The 16690-nt window shown below is 38.0% G+C and overlaps 4 protein-coding genes across 5 annotated transcripts; 1 reads left to right on the forward strand and 3 right to left on the reverse strand.

Moving 5' to 3' along the window:
- Window positions 1-1245: 1245 nt before the first annotated feature.
- Window positions 1246-4664, reverse strand: FAM21 (Family with sequence similarity 21). The gene is made up of 5 exons (XM_065314445.1): window positions 4388-4664; window positions 3986-4311; window positions 3060-3920; window positions 1444-3004; window positions 1246-1386 (listed from the first exon to the last, which is right to left on the reverse strand). The coding sequence occupies exons 1-4, from the start codon at window positions 4493-4495 to the stop codon at window positions 1495-1497; spliced, it is 2805 nt and encodes a 934-aa protein (XP_065170517.1). The 5' UTR covers window positions 4496-4664; the 3' UTR covers window positions 1246-1386; window positions 1444-1494.
- On the forward strand, window positions 1535-16034 carry LOC135800999 (rabankyrin-5). 2 transcript variants are annotated; one of them, XM_065314375.1, is made up of 11 exons: window positions 1535-1652; window positions 5467-6185; window positions 12559-12908; window positions 12972-13700; window positions 13764-14003; window positions 14141-14309; window positions 14374-14610; window positions 14679-14896; window positions 14961-15105; window positions 15170-15460; window positions 15529-16034. In XM_065314375.1, the coding sequence occupies exons 2-11, from the start codon at window positions 5583-5585 to the stop codon at window positions 15784-15786; spliced, it is 3240 nt and encodes a 1079-aa protein (XP_065170447.1). In that variant the 5' UTR covers window positions 1535-1652; window positions 5467-5582; the 3' UTR covers window positions 15787-16034. The 2 variants fall into 2 exon arrangements, with proteins under 2 accessions (XP_065170447.1, XP_065170441.1); XM_065314369.1 differs by lacking the exon at window positions 1535-1652 and adding an exon at window positions 4938-5239.
- Window positions 6191-9504, reverse strand: LOC135801048 (uncharacterized). The gene is made up of 2 exons (XM_065314414.1): window positions 9010-9504; window positions 6191-6645 (listed from the first exon to the last, which is right to left on the reverse strand). The coding sequence occupies exons 1-2, from the start codon at window positions 9074-9076 to the stop codon at window positions 6206-6208; spliced, it is 507 nt and encodes a 168-aa protein (XP_065170486.1). The 5' UTR covers window positions 9077-9504; the 3' UTR covers window positions 6191-6205.
- Window positions 16035-16072: 38 nt separating the features above from the next.
- UQCR-11 (Ubiquinol-cytochrome c reductase 11 kDa subunit) lies at window positions 16073-16577 on the reverse strand. The gene is made up of 2 exons (XM_065314437.1): window positions 16407-16577; window positions 16073-16326 (listed from the first exon to the last, which is right to left on the reverse strand). The coding sequence occupies exons 1-2, from the start codon at window positions 16497-16499 to the stop codon at window positions 16153-16155; spliced, it is 267 nt and encodes an 88-aa protein (XP_065170509.1). The 5' UTR covers window positions 16500-16577; the 3' UTR covers window positions 16073-16152.
- Between the last annotated feature and the right edge of the window lie 113 nt (window positions 16578-16690).

A 16690-nucleotide genomic window follows, 5' to 3' on the forward strand; every position in this document is an offset into this window, starting at 1 on the left:
GATAACATACTAAATACATAGAAAAATACATGATTCAATCACTATCGCCGAAAAGATCAGCCAACGGATCGCTTTTCGTGACGCTAGTCGCCATTTTACTTTTAGGCATAGTCTTAACCTGTTTTGAGGCGTTTACTTTGGCACTACTTGTTTTAACCTTAAAAATATCATCATCATCATCATCATTATCATCATCACCGAAAAGTGATATGTTTTTCTTTTCTGTTGATTGTTTCTTGACTGATTTGTGTTTTACAATTGAAGACGAACCGAATAAGTCGGAATCATCTTCATCATCACCAAATAAACTTTTGCTTACTACTTTTGAAGTGGTAGGTGTGACGACAGCTTTAGAAATAGGTTGTGTTTGGATGTCAGTTGGTAAAGTGTCAAAAACACGCACATTATCAACGTTTTTCTTTGCAAACAAATCATGCGGTTGAGTAGTTGATATTTTTGAGGTGGTAGAAGAGAACAAATCATCAGAATCTTGAAAGTCATCATCATCATCGAATAAACTTATCTTTTTTATCGGTTTTGTAACAGCTGCTGACGTTTGTGACGCATGCGCAGTTACAACATCAAATTTAGTTTGATTTTCTTGTGGAATATTTACTTCTTCTTCAAAAAGCGGTGGAGGTTTTATTTGTTCATCGTTATTATCATTATCATCATTGTTATCTTCAATTATCAATTGTTTTCTTGGTGTTGAAGATGATGATGTATTTTTTGTGAAAATATCTTCATTATCAAAGTCTACCGCATCATCAAAAAGTGATTTTGTTTTTGTGTGTGATTTTGTAACTAAAACATCATCAAAAATATCAGTGTCATCATCATCAAGAGTTTCTTCTTGAAGAATCGGAGGAGGATCTCGTTCTTTGTCAATGGACGGTAATATTTCACTTTCCACAGTTGGCAACACTGTTTGGTTGGTTGCAGTGCCACCATCCAACTGACTATTTTCTAGGTTAGCGTTAGTTTTAATTTCTGTACGCGTCTCGGTTACTTCTTCAGTTTTTTCTTCATCCTGCGAGTTTTGTGATGTAGCCAGTGCTGCTTTGCGTCCCTGACGAGTTGAAGGACGTCTCTTCACCGGAATCTTCACTCGAGTCTAGGTAATTACAAAATATTCACGTTTTACATAAAATTACTAAGGTTAAACAAAACTAACCTTCAAAACGCTCGGTAAAACATCCACATCGCCTGAATCCGCTTTAATTTCCTGTGAAACTATTACCGGTAAAGGTTTTTCCGGGATAACTTCATCTACTTTTTGATTATCTTCAATATTTTGTGGTATGACTTGCGTTTTTGGTACTTTTGCGCCTGGCATCAATGCATTCACATTGATATTGAGGTTATGTTTGAGTTTTCCTGGTAATTCTAGAAAAATCAATCATTATTAATCAATTTAAAGTGTAAAAACATAAAAATACATACTTTTCTCAGGAGAACTCTCACTTTTAGGTGATTCTTCAACATTTTTCACTTTCAACTCATCAACAACTTCTTTTTTACAGGAATAGCAGGAATTTCTTCATCCCAATCATCATCAGAGAGTAACGCAGGTGGTTTATCATCAAACAAACTAAACCTAGGCTTCACTACTGGTTTTACATCCGGTATATCAACAGAAACTTCATTGGAAGGTAAAAATTCATCACTTTTTTCATGTTTTTCAACGTTTTCGGTGGTTTTTGTGATATTTTCGGTAAAAATCACATCAGTATCAGCAAACAAATCAATATTTTTAGGTTTAGGCGTAGTTTTAGGTACAATAACTGAAGAAAACATATCATCTTCATCTTCTGATGATGATTCATCGAATAAATTCCGTGTTTTCTTCTTTTTTGTGCTACTTTCGACTGTTTTTGCTTCCTGTGGTTGAGATATCGTCGTAGAAGTCGTAGAAACAGGTTTAAACAATGGCGGAGGTACAGATACATCACCTTCATCAATTTTAACCGCTTGACTCTTTGGTTTCTCTGGTTTTTTGCTAATATTACTCGGCAGAAACAAATCGTCTTCAAACAGATCATCAGTGTCATCAAACAAAGACAAAACACGTTTTTCTGGTTTATTATCACTCTGTATAAGTGGAGGTGGTTGAATAATATTCTCTTCAATAGGTTTTTCTTCTTTTGTGGGTTTTTCAATGATTTTCTCACTTTTTTCGCTTTCATCTTCATCATCCGATGAATAAACCTGTCTTCTTGGCAGTACACTAACGCCACCTATCGGTTTACGCCTTGTTTCAACCTCAGACTTAACTAAAACCTCATCATCTTCATCTGTATCATCAAAAAGACTTCCAACTCTCTTCTGCGGGCTTTTATCAACTTTATTCGTACTTGATGATTGTATAGGCGGTGGTTTTATTGAAAACGCATCATCATCATCGTCATTCTCATCATCATCGAATAAATTCGGCACTTTTTTCGTTTCTTTCGATGAATTACCACCAATCGGCGGTGGTTTCTCTTGATAATCATCATCGTCATCATCAAATAGCCCACCACCGCCAGAAAACAACCCTGTGGTGATATCCGGAGGTAAATCAGGTAATAAACTACTATTCACAACTGGTTTGCGTTGTATAGGCCGTGTATTCACCTCCGGATCATTCAAAATGTCAACTGTAGAGGGCGCTGTGGGTGTAGTTAAGACATCACCTAGCTTCGCAGCCAGTTGTTCAGCGAATGTGGCGTTTGTAATCGGAGTCTTCGCCGAAACAGAGTTATCGTTACCATTTACTTCATCATAAGTATAATCCTGTGTTTCTAATCTACGACGATCAGCCACGGGTAAGTTACTCTCCGAGTCAGTATCGGAAAATTCATCTTCCACTCTCCCTCGGCCATTTTGTTTGATTTCGTCATCATTATCTGACTCTTCACTGGATTCAACCAATCCCGCATGCCATTTGGTGTGCCACTCGTCAGTCCCGATCACGTACGGTAACGGCCGATGTATATACGGATCTTTTTCTCGTAATACATAACTTAAACATAATTTTTTGAGGTTAAGTTTGGTTATTTTAGATTTTTTGTACTTACTTGCTACAATCAGTCTCATCACCCTCACTATCACTCTCCGGAATACTTATTTTATCATAGTATTTATCGATTACTTTTAATCCGTCAATAACAGCGGTTTTAACAGTTCTTGTTTCAACCTCAGACTTAACTAAAACCTCATCATCTTCATCTGTATCATCAAAAAGACTTCCAACTCTCTTCTGCGGGCTTTTATCAACTTTATTCGTAGTTGAGCCTTGTATAGGTGGTGGTTTTATTGAAAACGCATCATCATCATCGTCATTATCATCATCATCGAATAAATTCGGCACTTTTTTCGTTTCCTTCGCAGAATTACCACCAATCGGCGGTGGTTTCTCTTGATAATCATCGTCATCATCATCAAATAAACCACCACCGCCAGAAAACAACCCTGTGGTGATATCCGGAGGTAAATCAGGTAATAAATTACTATTCACAACAGGTTTGCGTTGTATAGGCCGAGTATTCACCTCCGGATCATTCAGAATATCAACTGTAGAGGGCGCTGTGGGTGTAGTCAAGACATCACCTAGCTTCGCAGCCAGTTGTTCAGCGAATGTCGCGTTTGTAATCGGAGTTTTCGCCGAAACCGAGTTATCATTCCCATTTACTTCATCATAAGTATAATCCTGTGTTTCCATTCTGCGTCTATCAGCCACGGGTAAGTTACTCTCCGAATCAGTATCGGAAAATTCATCTTCCACTCTCCCTCGGCCATTTTGTTTGATTTCGTCATCATTATCCGAATCTTCACTGGATTCAACCAATCCTGCATGCCATTTTGTGTGCCATTCGTCCGTTCCGATCACGTACGGTAACGGCCGATGGATATATGGATCTTTTTCTCGTAATACATAACTTCAACATAATTTTTTGAGGTTAAGTTTGGTTATTTTAGATTTTTTTAGATTCTTTGTACTTACTTGCTACAATCAGTCTCATCACCCTCACTATCACTCTCCGGAATACTTATTTTATCATAGTATTTATCGATTACTTTTAATCCGTCAATAACAGCGGTTTTTAACAGTTCTTTTTTCTTGTTTTCATCTAGTTTGACCTCTGTGGGGGTGACAATTGGCTGTGTGACAGTCTCATCATCCTCATACACTCTGCTTTCGATGAATTGCGTGTTCTGTAGGCCGAGGAATTGATTCTTTACCAAGTCTAATTGGATTTCGGTGCTGGAGAGGTCCTGCAGGAGGTTTTCCAGGTTGTTGTTGGTTTCATCTGCTTGTTTGAATAGGTTCTGTCAAAAAATGTCAAAAAATTTATATCTAAATGATGTTTTTTGTGGTTTTGATGTTTTTAATGGTAAAACAAACCTCTGCGAATTGTTCCATATGCTTTAAAAGGCCTACATTGCCTGCTAGCGACCAGTTATCGGCGTGATCGACGAGTTCCTGGCATGTCCATGCTTGATCACAGGACATTTTTGTGTTTACGCCTTGATTTGCTGGAATTTATGCTGAAAAGTGCGATTTTTATGCTTTGTGGATGTTTGATTGTTGTTTCTGCATCCGTGGGTGATTTAATTGGTGCAATTTGGTAAATATTTACCTTTACGCGGTTGTTTTTCAAGGTTTTCAGCAGGATTCATATGATTACAGCTGATTGTCAATCATTCCTGCTGACTGTCTAAAGGTAACTACACACAAACATTCAAAATGTTTTAATTTTTAAAAAAATCAACTTATATAACAAAATTTAACAACAAAACAACTCAATTTATTAATATTCATATATTTATTAGTTAAAAACATAGTTTTGATATGTTTTTCACTTAAAAACTTAAAATTTATTTCAATATTTTACGTTGCATTGTGTGACGATAGCTTTAGATTTTTATTTGAAGCCTGACAGGTGCTGCCATCTGCATGGTGCAAATGGCCGGCCGCGGTTGATTTTTGCATGTTGTCTCGTCCGTGTCGCCGTCCGATCCGCTTTCGATGGGTGGTTATCGCTGATTAAAGTTAATTAGATAATTGCAGTGGTGAGTGCGCGTCGTCTGCGGCCATCAGGCGTTGGCAGCTGATATCCGAAAATTTCGCGAACGCTTGCAACCGCGTTGTCAAGGTGATAACGAAAAAAATCACCGAACGCCTACTTTTCACACGCTGAAAATACAATACAATGCAGTAAATTTGCTGGTTATCAACAACTCGAAATCAAAATGTGTAAGTATCCTTTTTTAATACATGTACATTAGTTGTTGCGAATAAATTTACAACCGGTATCGGTTTTGAAGTAACATAACCGTGACTTTTACTTTTCGGTTGTTTGGTGTTACCATAGCAACGCACCGTTTGTGTGTCACTTTCCCATAGTATGCGTAAATCCCTGCGTTGTGATTGGTCAAACTGTCATATTTCAACTAACCACCATCTTTGCATCTCCATTTCAGCTCAAACTGAAGTGAACAAGTTACAACAGCACCTCGCACTGCTCAAAGACCAATACGCAAAACTCCAGGCGAAATACAATGACCTCGAGAAGAAATACTACAACATCTCCGCCGGGATGCAGGACACAGAAGACACATTCGCAGCGCGACTCCTCAAAACCGTCGCCACCGTGCATGACACAGCAACATTCAGCGACATAACCATAACTCTCGGTCAGGGCAAAGTCACACACGCACACAAACTGGTCCTCTGCGCACGCTCGGAACTCTTCGACGAGGCAGCCCTGCAACAATCACAACTCGACTGGTCCGAAGTCGACGCCGACGTGGGCACCATACTAATCCGCTGGTTATACACAGACGAGATCGGTTTCAGCGATGATGAAATCACACTGAAACTCATCCGCAAAGCGCATGAATTCCACCTCAACGGACTAGTCTCCGCCTGCGAGCAGAAACTCATCGCAAGCGTCGAGGTACGCACATGCGTCAAATTTTACTCCGTGGCGGAGGAAATCGAAGCTGAAGAGTTACGAGCGTATTGCTCAGCGTTAATCAGCGCACATTGGGATGACCTAGACCGTGGAGATTTTGAACATATGAGTGGTCCATTATTATACAAAATGTTAAAGAGTAAAACTCAGCTACCTCTGCATGCAGCTGTACGACTCCAACGTGAAGATGTCGTCTTTCTCTGCCTGGTCGAGAATGCATCCAGAGTAAGTACAAGTTGATATATTTATTTATAGTTTAATATTAATAGGAAAATACATATGAACACAATCATGCCGGTGTGAGGCGCGTGAGGTAGGCAACTTGTGTTACACAGATCGCCGCGACAGTAGCAGAACTCCGTGCGTGATGAGCGCTGCCCCTTGTCGTCGATGACAGAACAGCCGGTATCGTAGGGCTCTTCAATGGCGACCTTCAGTCGCCATTTGCCGTTCTCGAGGTCTTGATAATCGTATCGTTGTAAGGCGCAGTCGCGTTCGGTGCCGTTGATCGGGTGCGGGAGATTGACGCTGATGTCTTTCTTCATGCACATTGTGGAATAGGGACAGTCGATGACGTAGAGGTCAGAGTAGTCGAACGATGCGCACAGCCGGACGGTCTCGTTGGTGTGCGGCGACGGTTTTGTCATGGTGCATTTGTAGCATTTTAACGCCGAGACGAAATTATCTACGACAAACAATTAAATATAGTATGGTATAGAGAGTGTATTGATAGTGACTTCCGTGGCGGACTAAAATTGTTATCGTTGGGTGGCTTGGCTTGGACATGTTGATTAGGACATCCTCATTAATGTAATAGACGCGGTTTAAGATGGGAATTGTTGCTATTGTTAGGCGGGTTTTATTTCTTTTCTTTGTTAGGCGCCATTTTGGGTAAACAAATTGCGTGTTTCATAAAAGAAATGGTATTTTAAGTATCTAGTGTGCTAAGTGGTACTTTAACCACTGTGTAGACTGATTTTTTCTACTTTTACAATCATGGTATTTTATATGGTCTTGTTTTGCACCGTAGGTAAATGCGCATGCGCAAACTCCGCCCCATGACTAAAGTACTTTAGTCACGACCGTGATAAAAGTGCCACTTTTCGTGTTTCGTAACCGTGGAAAAAATGGGAGTAGAAATATTTATTTTACTTCGTTTATTTTTAATTTTTTTGCAATATAAAAATCAATGGCGCATGCGCTATGCTCCAATTGATTTGCGTTCGATACGAAATTGATTGCGAGGTGTATTGTACCATTGACAAAAATAGAAAGTAACTAAACACTAAATACAAAGAAAACGTCCTTGTTGTTTGTTACTCAGCGTAAATAATTCGAATTTAGTCCGTTTAAGGCACGTTTTCGTCATTCTACTACAAACATTCTTCTACTCGTACGAATATAATATACGACGCGACATTTGGTATGAAATATGAATGTTTTTTCTTTTTTTATTTCTTGCGTCCTAGTTTGTGTGCAATTTGTTGAGCAATTTAAACTCGACGAGATTAAGATTGCATGCTTGCATGGCTTGCATTTTCTTCACCATATAAAAAACAGCAAAGAAAAAGAAAAAGTTAGCTGAGAGAAGCATAAAGCACGTTAAAGTCATTCAACCCCGATGAAAACATGTTATTTATAGTTGTAATGCGTTCATCTGCGCTGAAAATGAGGGAAATGTTCATGTTTATAGTGTTTTATAAACAAAGAAAGGTGATTGTTTACTTTTCTTGTCGTATTTCAATTTAATTGGAATTGGAATTTGGTTTTTATTAACTTTGTTCTATTTTTATTTGTGCTTTAATTTAGTTTTTAATTTAATTTCATTAACTTTGGAATTTCGGTCGGGTTTCATTCATTTCCGTTTGCTTTTGTGGTTTAAGTTGCATTATTGCACTTTTATTGCGGAATTTAATTGAAAGTTTATGCGCGGTGCTTTTATTATTATTAACTTTTTACGTTGTGAGTTTATTTTTACTCTGGGTGCAAAGTAAAGTAAAGTAAAGAAGATAAACGAGGCAAAAACGTCGTGAAACGCGAACCACATCCATGTAGTTTTGCGGTATCAGCTAGTTTTGCGGAATGTGTATGTGTGTGTGTGTGTGTTAATTAATTAACTTAATAGCATTGCGAAACACAAACTATTAAGAAATTAGGGCATGAATTAACGATAAACTTTGTCGAATCGTCGAAAATTTCAGTTAGAAGTTGAAAAAACCTAAAAATTATTCATGCAGAAATTGTGTAAAATTGAAAAAATCGAGTATTTTGAGTAAATTTCAATCTTTTTCTTACTTTTTCTTCTTTTATCGCAATTAGTTAGTTTAATAATAGGTATTATTACTTTTTTCGTTTAGTAACAATTAAAAGATAATGTTTGTAATATTTCACATAATAACAATAATTTATATTTATTCATGCAGAAAATGTTTAAAACCGAAAAATAACGAGTTTTGGAGGAAATTTCACACTTTTTCCTTCATTTTTCTAACTTTTTTCGCAATCAGTTGGTTTAATATTACGTAATATTACTTTTTTCATTTAATAACAATTAAAAGAAGTAATATTACTTATTAAAACAATCATTTTAATTGTTTATACCCGCAGAAAATATTTAAAATCGAAAAAAAATCAAGTTTTAGCAAAAATTTCAAACTTTTTCATTCTCATTTGTTCTTTTATCGCAACCGGTTTGTTTCTCTTTGAGTTTGACCGGAATTTAATTTAGTATCTTGGGCACCTGTCTTCATCCAGCTTAAGGCAGTTATGCACCTAAAGACATTCCAATACCTAGTTTAGTTTGCGTTTAACCTTGACAACTTATTTTTCATTATTTTTCCCACAAATTACATCCTTTATTCTTTCAAGTACCTATTATTAACTTTTTCTTATAAAAAATCTTTTCAAGTCACTTATCACCTTTACAATTGTTGATTTTGAATACATTTCAAATGTTTTCCCGAGAAAATCATATCTTATCTCGTCAAGGTACCGCACCATTTTTATTATTTACATTGGGTAATGTTTTATACATGAAGCGCATACTTACAATCGATAACATTGACAATCATGAATAGGAATATCACAGTCGAAGGTTGAAATGTTCGCAATTCCATCTTTTTAAGTCTTTAAATCTAAATTAAATTTATATTTTGTTATATTTTTGGAATGTTGCTAGACTAATATCACTTGTTTTTAACTTTGTTTATATATTTTTAGATGATAAATTCTTTGTTGTTTTTGTTTTTTGTTTCGGTGTAACACAGATGTTACATCATGTTGTTTGTCATTGTTGGCGGCGCGGCGTTTTGTTGATGTTTACGCAGTCGCATGACAAAAATCGTGCGCGGTGTTGTTTGTTGGTCGCGCGACGCGATTATCGACTCGTCGCGATCAGCTGCGGACGCATACTAAAGTAAGCTAACCGACTGTGTACAGTCGGCGGGCTGAACGCAGGCAGGCGACACAAGTTGTGAATGTGAACAAAACACAGTAATGTAACGGGCGCGCACGATATGTGGTGAGGTGGAGATGGAGAGGCACAAATGGAGTCTCAATGGAGGAGTCTCTGACTCTGACTCTTTGGGAGACGGACTGTGACGTGCTGTGGAGAGCGGAGAGCAGTGGTCAGTCGTGCGTCGCAGGCGCAGAGAGTCGCGGATGAGGAAGGGTGCGAGAGGTGCGGGTGTGTTGGGAATAAATGAATGCGTAATTAACTGTTTATTCACAGCACAAGACCAAAATCGTTAAAATCGATTTTTGATTGATTTTTGAGTGTTTTAAATTAATTTGAAGGATTTTGGAGGAAAAATTGATCATTTTGAGTTAATTCCTTTGTTAATTGAGTTATTTTGGGGCGATTCATGTTTGTTTGGTGTTAATCTATGCATTTTTATATAGAAAACAAAGTTTCGTTAGTTACAGCGCTTATAACTTAAGAATGGATGGATGAATATTGATGATTTCGGGTTTTTTGGATTCTTCTGGGTTCATATTAGGAGAATAATTATTAAAATATGAAAAATTGTGATTTAAAGGGTGTTAAATAAGGGATGAAAGTTAATATGGAGATGCATTCGTATTTTTAGTTGATTAATTCACTCACAGAGGGCGCTCAATTGTTTAATTAGCTTTTCTCGACACATAAAGTCCAAAAAAAGTTAAAATTAATTACATTTTCACTAAAAAGTTAATCATTTTGAGTCCATTCTTGTGTAATTTTAATTAAAATCTATTCTGGGTGCGATTCGTGTTGGTTTCGTGACAATTTCGTGTATTTTGAAAGGCATGTAATTAAACAAACTTTATTTTTTCGATTTTTAACTTGTCAATTCATGAAATGCACTTATAATTAATGTTTGCACTTAAAAATACAGAACTGAACTTAAAAATAAATATTTGCACTTTGAAAAATGAATTCCACTTGAATAAAATGCTTTGCACTATGAAATTAATACTTTGCACTTATAAAACTTGCAGTATTAAGTACGTGCCGTACTCTTAGCCGGCCCCTTCTATCAACCGCCCTACAAATAATACCAAACAAGGTAGCCTACCTAACCACCACCCCCAACCCCCCGACCACCCCTACCCCCCGACCGCCCCACAAATAATACCAAACAAGGTACCCTACCTAACCACCACAAATTATAAAGTTTCAATTTAAAAAGTTGATTCAAAGCAAATTTAAGCTTAAACCTGAATATATAAGTTCATTGTATTAAAATATAAGTTATACAATCTATAGTGCATAATATGAATTTCTTAGTGCAAAGTATGAAAACTTAAGTGCGGCTGTTCAAGTGGATTGTATTTTAACTAAAGTGCATTTAATATATCCCCATTTTGAAATTCCGCTCTGGGTCATGGCCTAGTTGGCAGATATATTTTCGTTTTTTGAGATTTTAGGCGGTACCGTTATGAATTTCAGCGAGTGCTACTTTGCATATCAACGCAGAATGTTTTTTTTTATGTATTTATACCGTTAGTGTTCAGACTCAGTATTACGTACGTACTTAGAAAATACTCGTACGTATTTTAGTATTACGCATTTTACTACTGGTAACTACTGGTAACCAATTTGTTATTTTGCACTCTCGGCGTTAGGCACGTGTGCAATAAATATTAGTTTCATGTCCGAGATTGTTTATTGCTCCCATCACTTAGCTATCTTAACAAAAACTCACTCAAAATGTTATTTGAAAGGTTTTACTAAGAGTATTTCGTGTAACCTTTTTAGTTTTGATATATTTTCGCGAAGAGGTTTGTAATTTTAACTGAAAACAGTACGCGTCGACGTACGGTATTTTTTTGGTATAGTGTACCGAAATACCGGTATATGACGCAAAAAATACCGCTATACCGGTATTTCAGTATATTCTTAAATAAGTCGAAACTAGGAGTGTGAAATGCCGGTGTTAAAACCGGTTAACCGGTATTTTTTGCGTTAAATACCAGTATTTTTGGTATGATATCATTTTCGGTATATGTCGACGTACCAGTATCAATACCGGTATTTTCTTCGTCAAATACCGGTATTTTTTAATTCGCTTTCGTTTTTGGTATACAAACATCATTTAACAGCTCTTCCCTCGCATATTTCATGTATCTTTTAACTTTTTTCAATGTTTTCGCTCTGCGGTTTGTATTTTTAACTGAAACCAGATGCCTTGCAATTCGCAATGTTTTCAACCTCTTTATTACTCATTTCAGTGATATTTTTGCTTCTTTTTCTTCACTCTGCGCACTGTTTAAGTGCACTGCTTGTTAATTATAATTAAAAACCGGAAACAGATTGCGCTGGCGCTAAATTCCGCTGAATTCACCGCAACTATATGACTAAAAATATATTCTACTGTACTCGTAGTATGAATATTCCATGTACACATATGAGTACGAGTATACGTAATGTGTCACTCAGTCCTTCTACATAAATCGATTATTGTGAGATTATGGCGACGTGTGGGAGTGCGCTGTACGCTTGTTACCAAAATCGCATCTCACAACTCACAATGATGATGACTCACCGAAATAAATCGGCAAAATAAGAATCAACGCGGTGCTTTAGTAGAAAGTATATAATTGTGTACATCTGGTTGCATATTAACGACATAACCTTGTTTGAATACAGTTGGTGCGTGAATTAGTGTAGATTACTGTCGATTCGTGGCGCTGTGGTCGTATTCTTACTGTCAGCGCGCATGCGTCAACATTTCGAGTGTTAATTTGATCCAGAAAATAATTTTTGATGGGATTAGAGTGTATAATTTGTGCGATGAGTGTAAAATACCGGTATCGAAACCGGTTAACCGGTATTTTTTAAGTAAAAAGTACCGGTATTTTGATATATACAGGAAACTATCCTTAATAAAGATATACCGGTAGTTGATACAAAAAATACCGGTATTTCACACCAAAAAAATACCGGTATTTGATTTAAAAATATCGGTATTCCGGTATTTCACATTCTTACTTTTGACTCATTTCTATATATACTAAAATACCGGTATTTTTGCTTCAAATACCGATATTGAATAACAAAATATATCAAAATACCGGTATTACAATCAAAATTCACAATTTTTCTATATTTTTCCAGCTCTCCGATATTGTAAACGTCTGGTCACCGTCAGGTGAACTCCCCCTGGACTTAGCTCTCCGCGCAAAGAACGAAAGCATCACCAAAACCCTCGTCCAGCACAACGCAGACATCAACATCCGCGATCATGCCGGCGAAACACTCCTCCATCGCGCCGTGCGTCAAGAAGACGCATTCTCCGCACTATTCTTATTGGACGCTAACTGTGATGCCACCACAACAACACGCAACGAGAACGAAACCGCTTTACATCTGCTCGCCAACGCGCAGAATCTGGATGATCAGCTGACAATCGCCGAGAAACTCTTGAATAAAAACGTTAATATTAACGCGCAGAATAAACACGGATTGTAAGTAAATTATTTATTTCTATTTTTACTTTTTTCTACATTTTTTAAAATATTTGTGTTTAGTACTGCGTTGCACATAACAATCATGGCCGATAACAAAGGAATCTTCGATCTTCTACTGTCAAACGAACACCTCGACGCTAACCTAAAAACAAACGAAGACCACACACCGTTGTACTACGCATTGTTAAAGTACGAATCCGGAGAAGATTCCTACGCGCTTTGTTTGTTAAAACAAAAAGTACAAACAGACCCCCTATACACGAAAAACAACGATTCTTTACTACAAATATTACTACAAGATGGCGCCACTAATGCAGCGACGTTCCTAGTTGATCACGTCCATAACTACAACCATTGCAACACCCTAGGCGAAACATGCTTACACACAGCGTGTAAAAAGAACGCGCATGAATTCATCGCGAAAATGTTATCCCTAGGCGCCAATCCAAACATACTCACCACCAGTGAACGACGCGCTGCGTTACATTATTGTATCTTAGGTGATGCACTCGATGCAATTGATGCTGTAGTGCTATACAATCAACAAGATGGCGCTAGCGCTGCGGGTGTCAAAGCTGATTTTAATATACGTGATGCGGATGGTGAGACACCGATTAGTTTGGCGTTGAGTATGGGTAGGAAGCGATTGGTCGCGGTGTTAATTTCCGGCGGGGCGGATGTGAATGTGCGCAACGGGAAGGATTTCACGCTGCTGCATCAGGCTATTATGAAGGAGGATCCGGAGACTGCGTTGTTCTTATTGGAACATGGTGCGGATATAAATGCAATGTAAGAGATTGAATTTATTAATTTTTAGGTTATTTTTGTGTATTTTGATTGTTTTGTTTGCAGGACTTCGGATTATGAAAGTCCGTTGCAATTGGCGATACATTGTCGTCTAGGGGAAGTTGTCGATGCACTGTGTTCGAAAGGTGTGGATATGTCAGCCACAGACAGGTTAGGCAACTGTCCACTGTGGGCAGCGCTGGATTCCGGGCAGGATAACATCGCGAGTATCTTGGTACGTCATGGGGCGGATACGGATTGTTGGGGGAATGGGCCAGAGGGATGTCAACAGACCTTATTACACAGGTAAATTATATTTTTTGTTAAAATAGGTTTTTGAGGATATACTATAACATATGCAACCCAAAATGCATGTAATAAATGTTATTGATAATTTTATAGTCGTAGGCAACCCAAAATACACGCAATGAATATGTTTCTAGGGCTATAGATGAGAATAAAGAAGCAGTCGCCATTTTCCTCGTGCAAGCCGGTTGTGACTTGGATTCACCGCGCATGCCCGGCCCAAAAGGCGAAGGCGGTGATGAGGCGAAAGATAAAGCCTCATCGTTGCATTTATGTTGCCAATGGGGTTTGGATAGAGTTGTACAAGTATGTATAACCTTAAATTTTATTATATAAATGTATATTTTGTCTATGTTGGTTGTATTTTTAGACGTTAGTTGAACACCGCGCGAATGTAAACGCGCGTGATTGTGAAAATAAAACGCCGTTGCACTTGGCGATCGAAAATCAACATCCGGCGATTATCTCGCTATTGTTGAGCGTGCCCGAGATCGATTTGAGTCTGCGTGATAAATCGGGGCTGAGTCCGTTTGCGACTGCGTTGACTGTGCGCAATAACAAAGCTGCGCAGTCGATACTTGATAAAATGCCATCCGCTGCCGAGCAGGTAATATATTTATTTATTAGTTTAAAATTTAATTATAATGTTAATTAATATTTATTATTTGTGTTTAGTTTGATGCGAAAGGTCACAACTTTTTACACACCGCCATTAAGAAGGCTGATCTTGAAAGCGTGCTGTTTCTGCTGTCAATTCAAGTGGATGTCAATTCAAGAGTGCAAGATCCGACACTAACGCCACCTATACACCTAGCGGCGCGCTGTGGTAATGAAACCCTATTACGCAGTTTAATACTTGCAGGCGCACGGATAGAAGATAGAGATGTTCATAAGTAAGTTTTAATTTAAATTTCCTAACCTATAAAAATATATATTATATTTCAATTGTATTATTAGGCAAACCGCCTTACACGTCGCCGCAACCGCGGGTAACGCACCCGGAGTATTGGCGCTGTTACAAAACAACGCTGATTTCGACGCGGTTGATATGAACGGCGATAATGCGCTGCATGTGGCCGTACGTGAAGGTCATTTGAATGTTGTAAGTATAATATTATATTCATTTATGTATAGTAGGCAACACTCTATACACACTGTATATTTAGGTTCGTGTCTTATTGACTGAATCAACGATAGACGCCGAAGCAGTTAACCTGAAAGGCCGCAACCCGCTGCACGAGCTGTGCAAACACGGCAAAGACAACTCGGCCGCCATTTGCGAATTGTTCCTCGAGTGCATGTCGGACTACCCTATCAACAAAGCCGACGTTGACGGCAACACGCCATTACTACACGCGTATATGAAAGGTAATGGTAACTTATGTCGTGTATTAGTCAAGGCAAGCGCTAGCCTTGCGATGGAGAACCACGAACGTGTCACCATCTTCAACTATCAGGTAACACATATTATAATATAACCTCAAAAATAATTTTAAAAAATTTATTAATTTTATTTTATGTTAAGGTGGCAACCAAACAATTATTATATAGGTTACTCGATCAGCTCTCACAGCAAGTCCCATGGGCATCCACCGACATGTGCCAGGAATGCGGCGTAAGTTTCACGATCATGATCCGCAAGCACCATTGTCGACACTGCAGCCGCGTGCTGTGCTCGAAATGCTCGGATCAAGAAGTGCCGATTATTAAATTCGGCGAGAATAAACCCGTGCGCGTCTGCAAGGTGTGCTTCGACGTGCTGAAATCCGGCGTTGGGCCATAACCTCAATCCTGACCCTCCTCATAACCTATCATCATCATCATCATCATTATCATCAGCCAAAGGTAACAAACATTCCCATTAATAATAATAATCATAATAAAAATATGAAAAAGTTCAACTAAACACGCGTTTAGTTGTTAAATTTACTCTTTATATACAGTGTGTCCGCGCATAGACCTAACAGACGCATTGTATAATTTTTATATATTATATTAATTCAGATTAATAATATTACAAGTGTATATAAAGTGTTGAAGGTTATTTATTCATTCAAGCAGCGCTGGGGGTAATTTCACTAAGTTTATTTCCATCTACACATCATGACTTGCTTTTTACATATTTTTTTCTTTTAAATGAATTTGTGGTCTACTTAAGTTTAGGGAACAGTTTTGGTGTGACACAGTGGTCCACAGCATGTAGCATATCGAATAATTCCTCAACACAGGTCTCGGTGGTCTGGCTTCGGGAGCGCACGCGTTCATTGCACGCCTCGTACTTCTCCAGCAGTGGTTTGACGTGGTGATCGTCCATGCATTGCTCCTGGATTTTAAAAATTGTATTATATAATTGTGATTTAGGTTAGTTTAGGATTTTTGGGAATATTTTCGATTGGGTTGTACCTTGAGTGTGACTTGTGGGTCTACTAGCTCGTCATCGTCGGCGTTCACACGCGGGACAAGGCTAGTGAGCTTGGCGAAGAAGTTTTCGAACATTTTTGAGGGTTTTTCAGGTAGAGCTTCACTGTGATTGAAGTTGTAGGTTCGCAATTTGACTCTTTGGGAAATGACAGTGACTGATTTCATTCGGGTTGTCGACTTTACACGACAAAACACGACTGCGAATTATATACACATGGTTTTTGTGTTTTTTATGTAAAAATGTTTTATTTTTCTAGAATTTTATA

Source organism: Atheta coriaria, unplaced genomic scaffold, assembly GCF_025399875.1.
Source record: "Atheta coriaria isolate IRGN ID8LTWV9N9 unplaced genomic scaffold, Caltech_Dcor_3.1 hic_scaffold_2_pilon, whole genome shotgun sequence".
Taxonomy (NCBI): domain Eukaryota; kingdom Metazoa; phylum Arthropoda; class Insecta; order Coleoptera; family Staphylinidae; genus Dalotia; species Dalotia coriaria.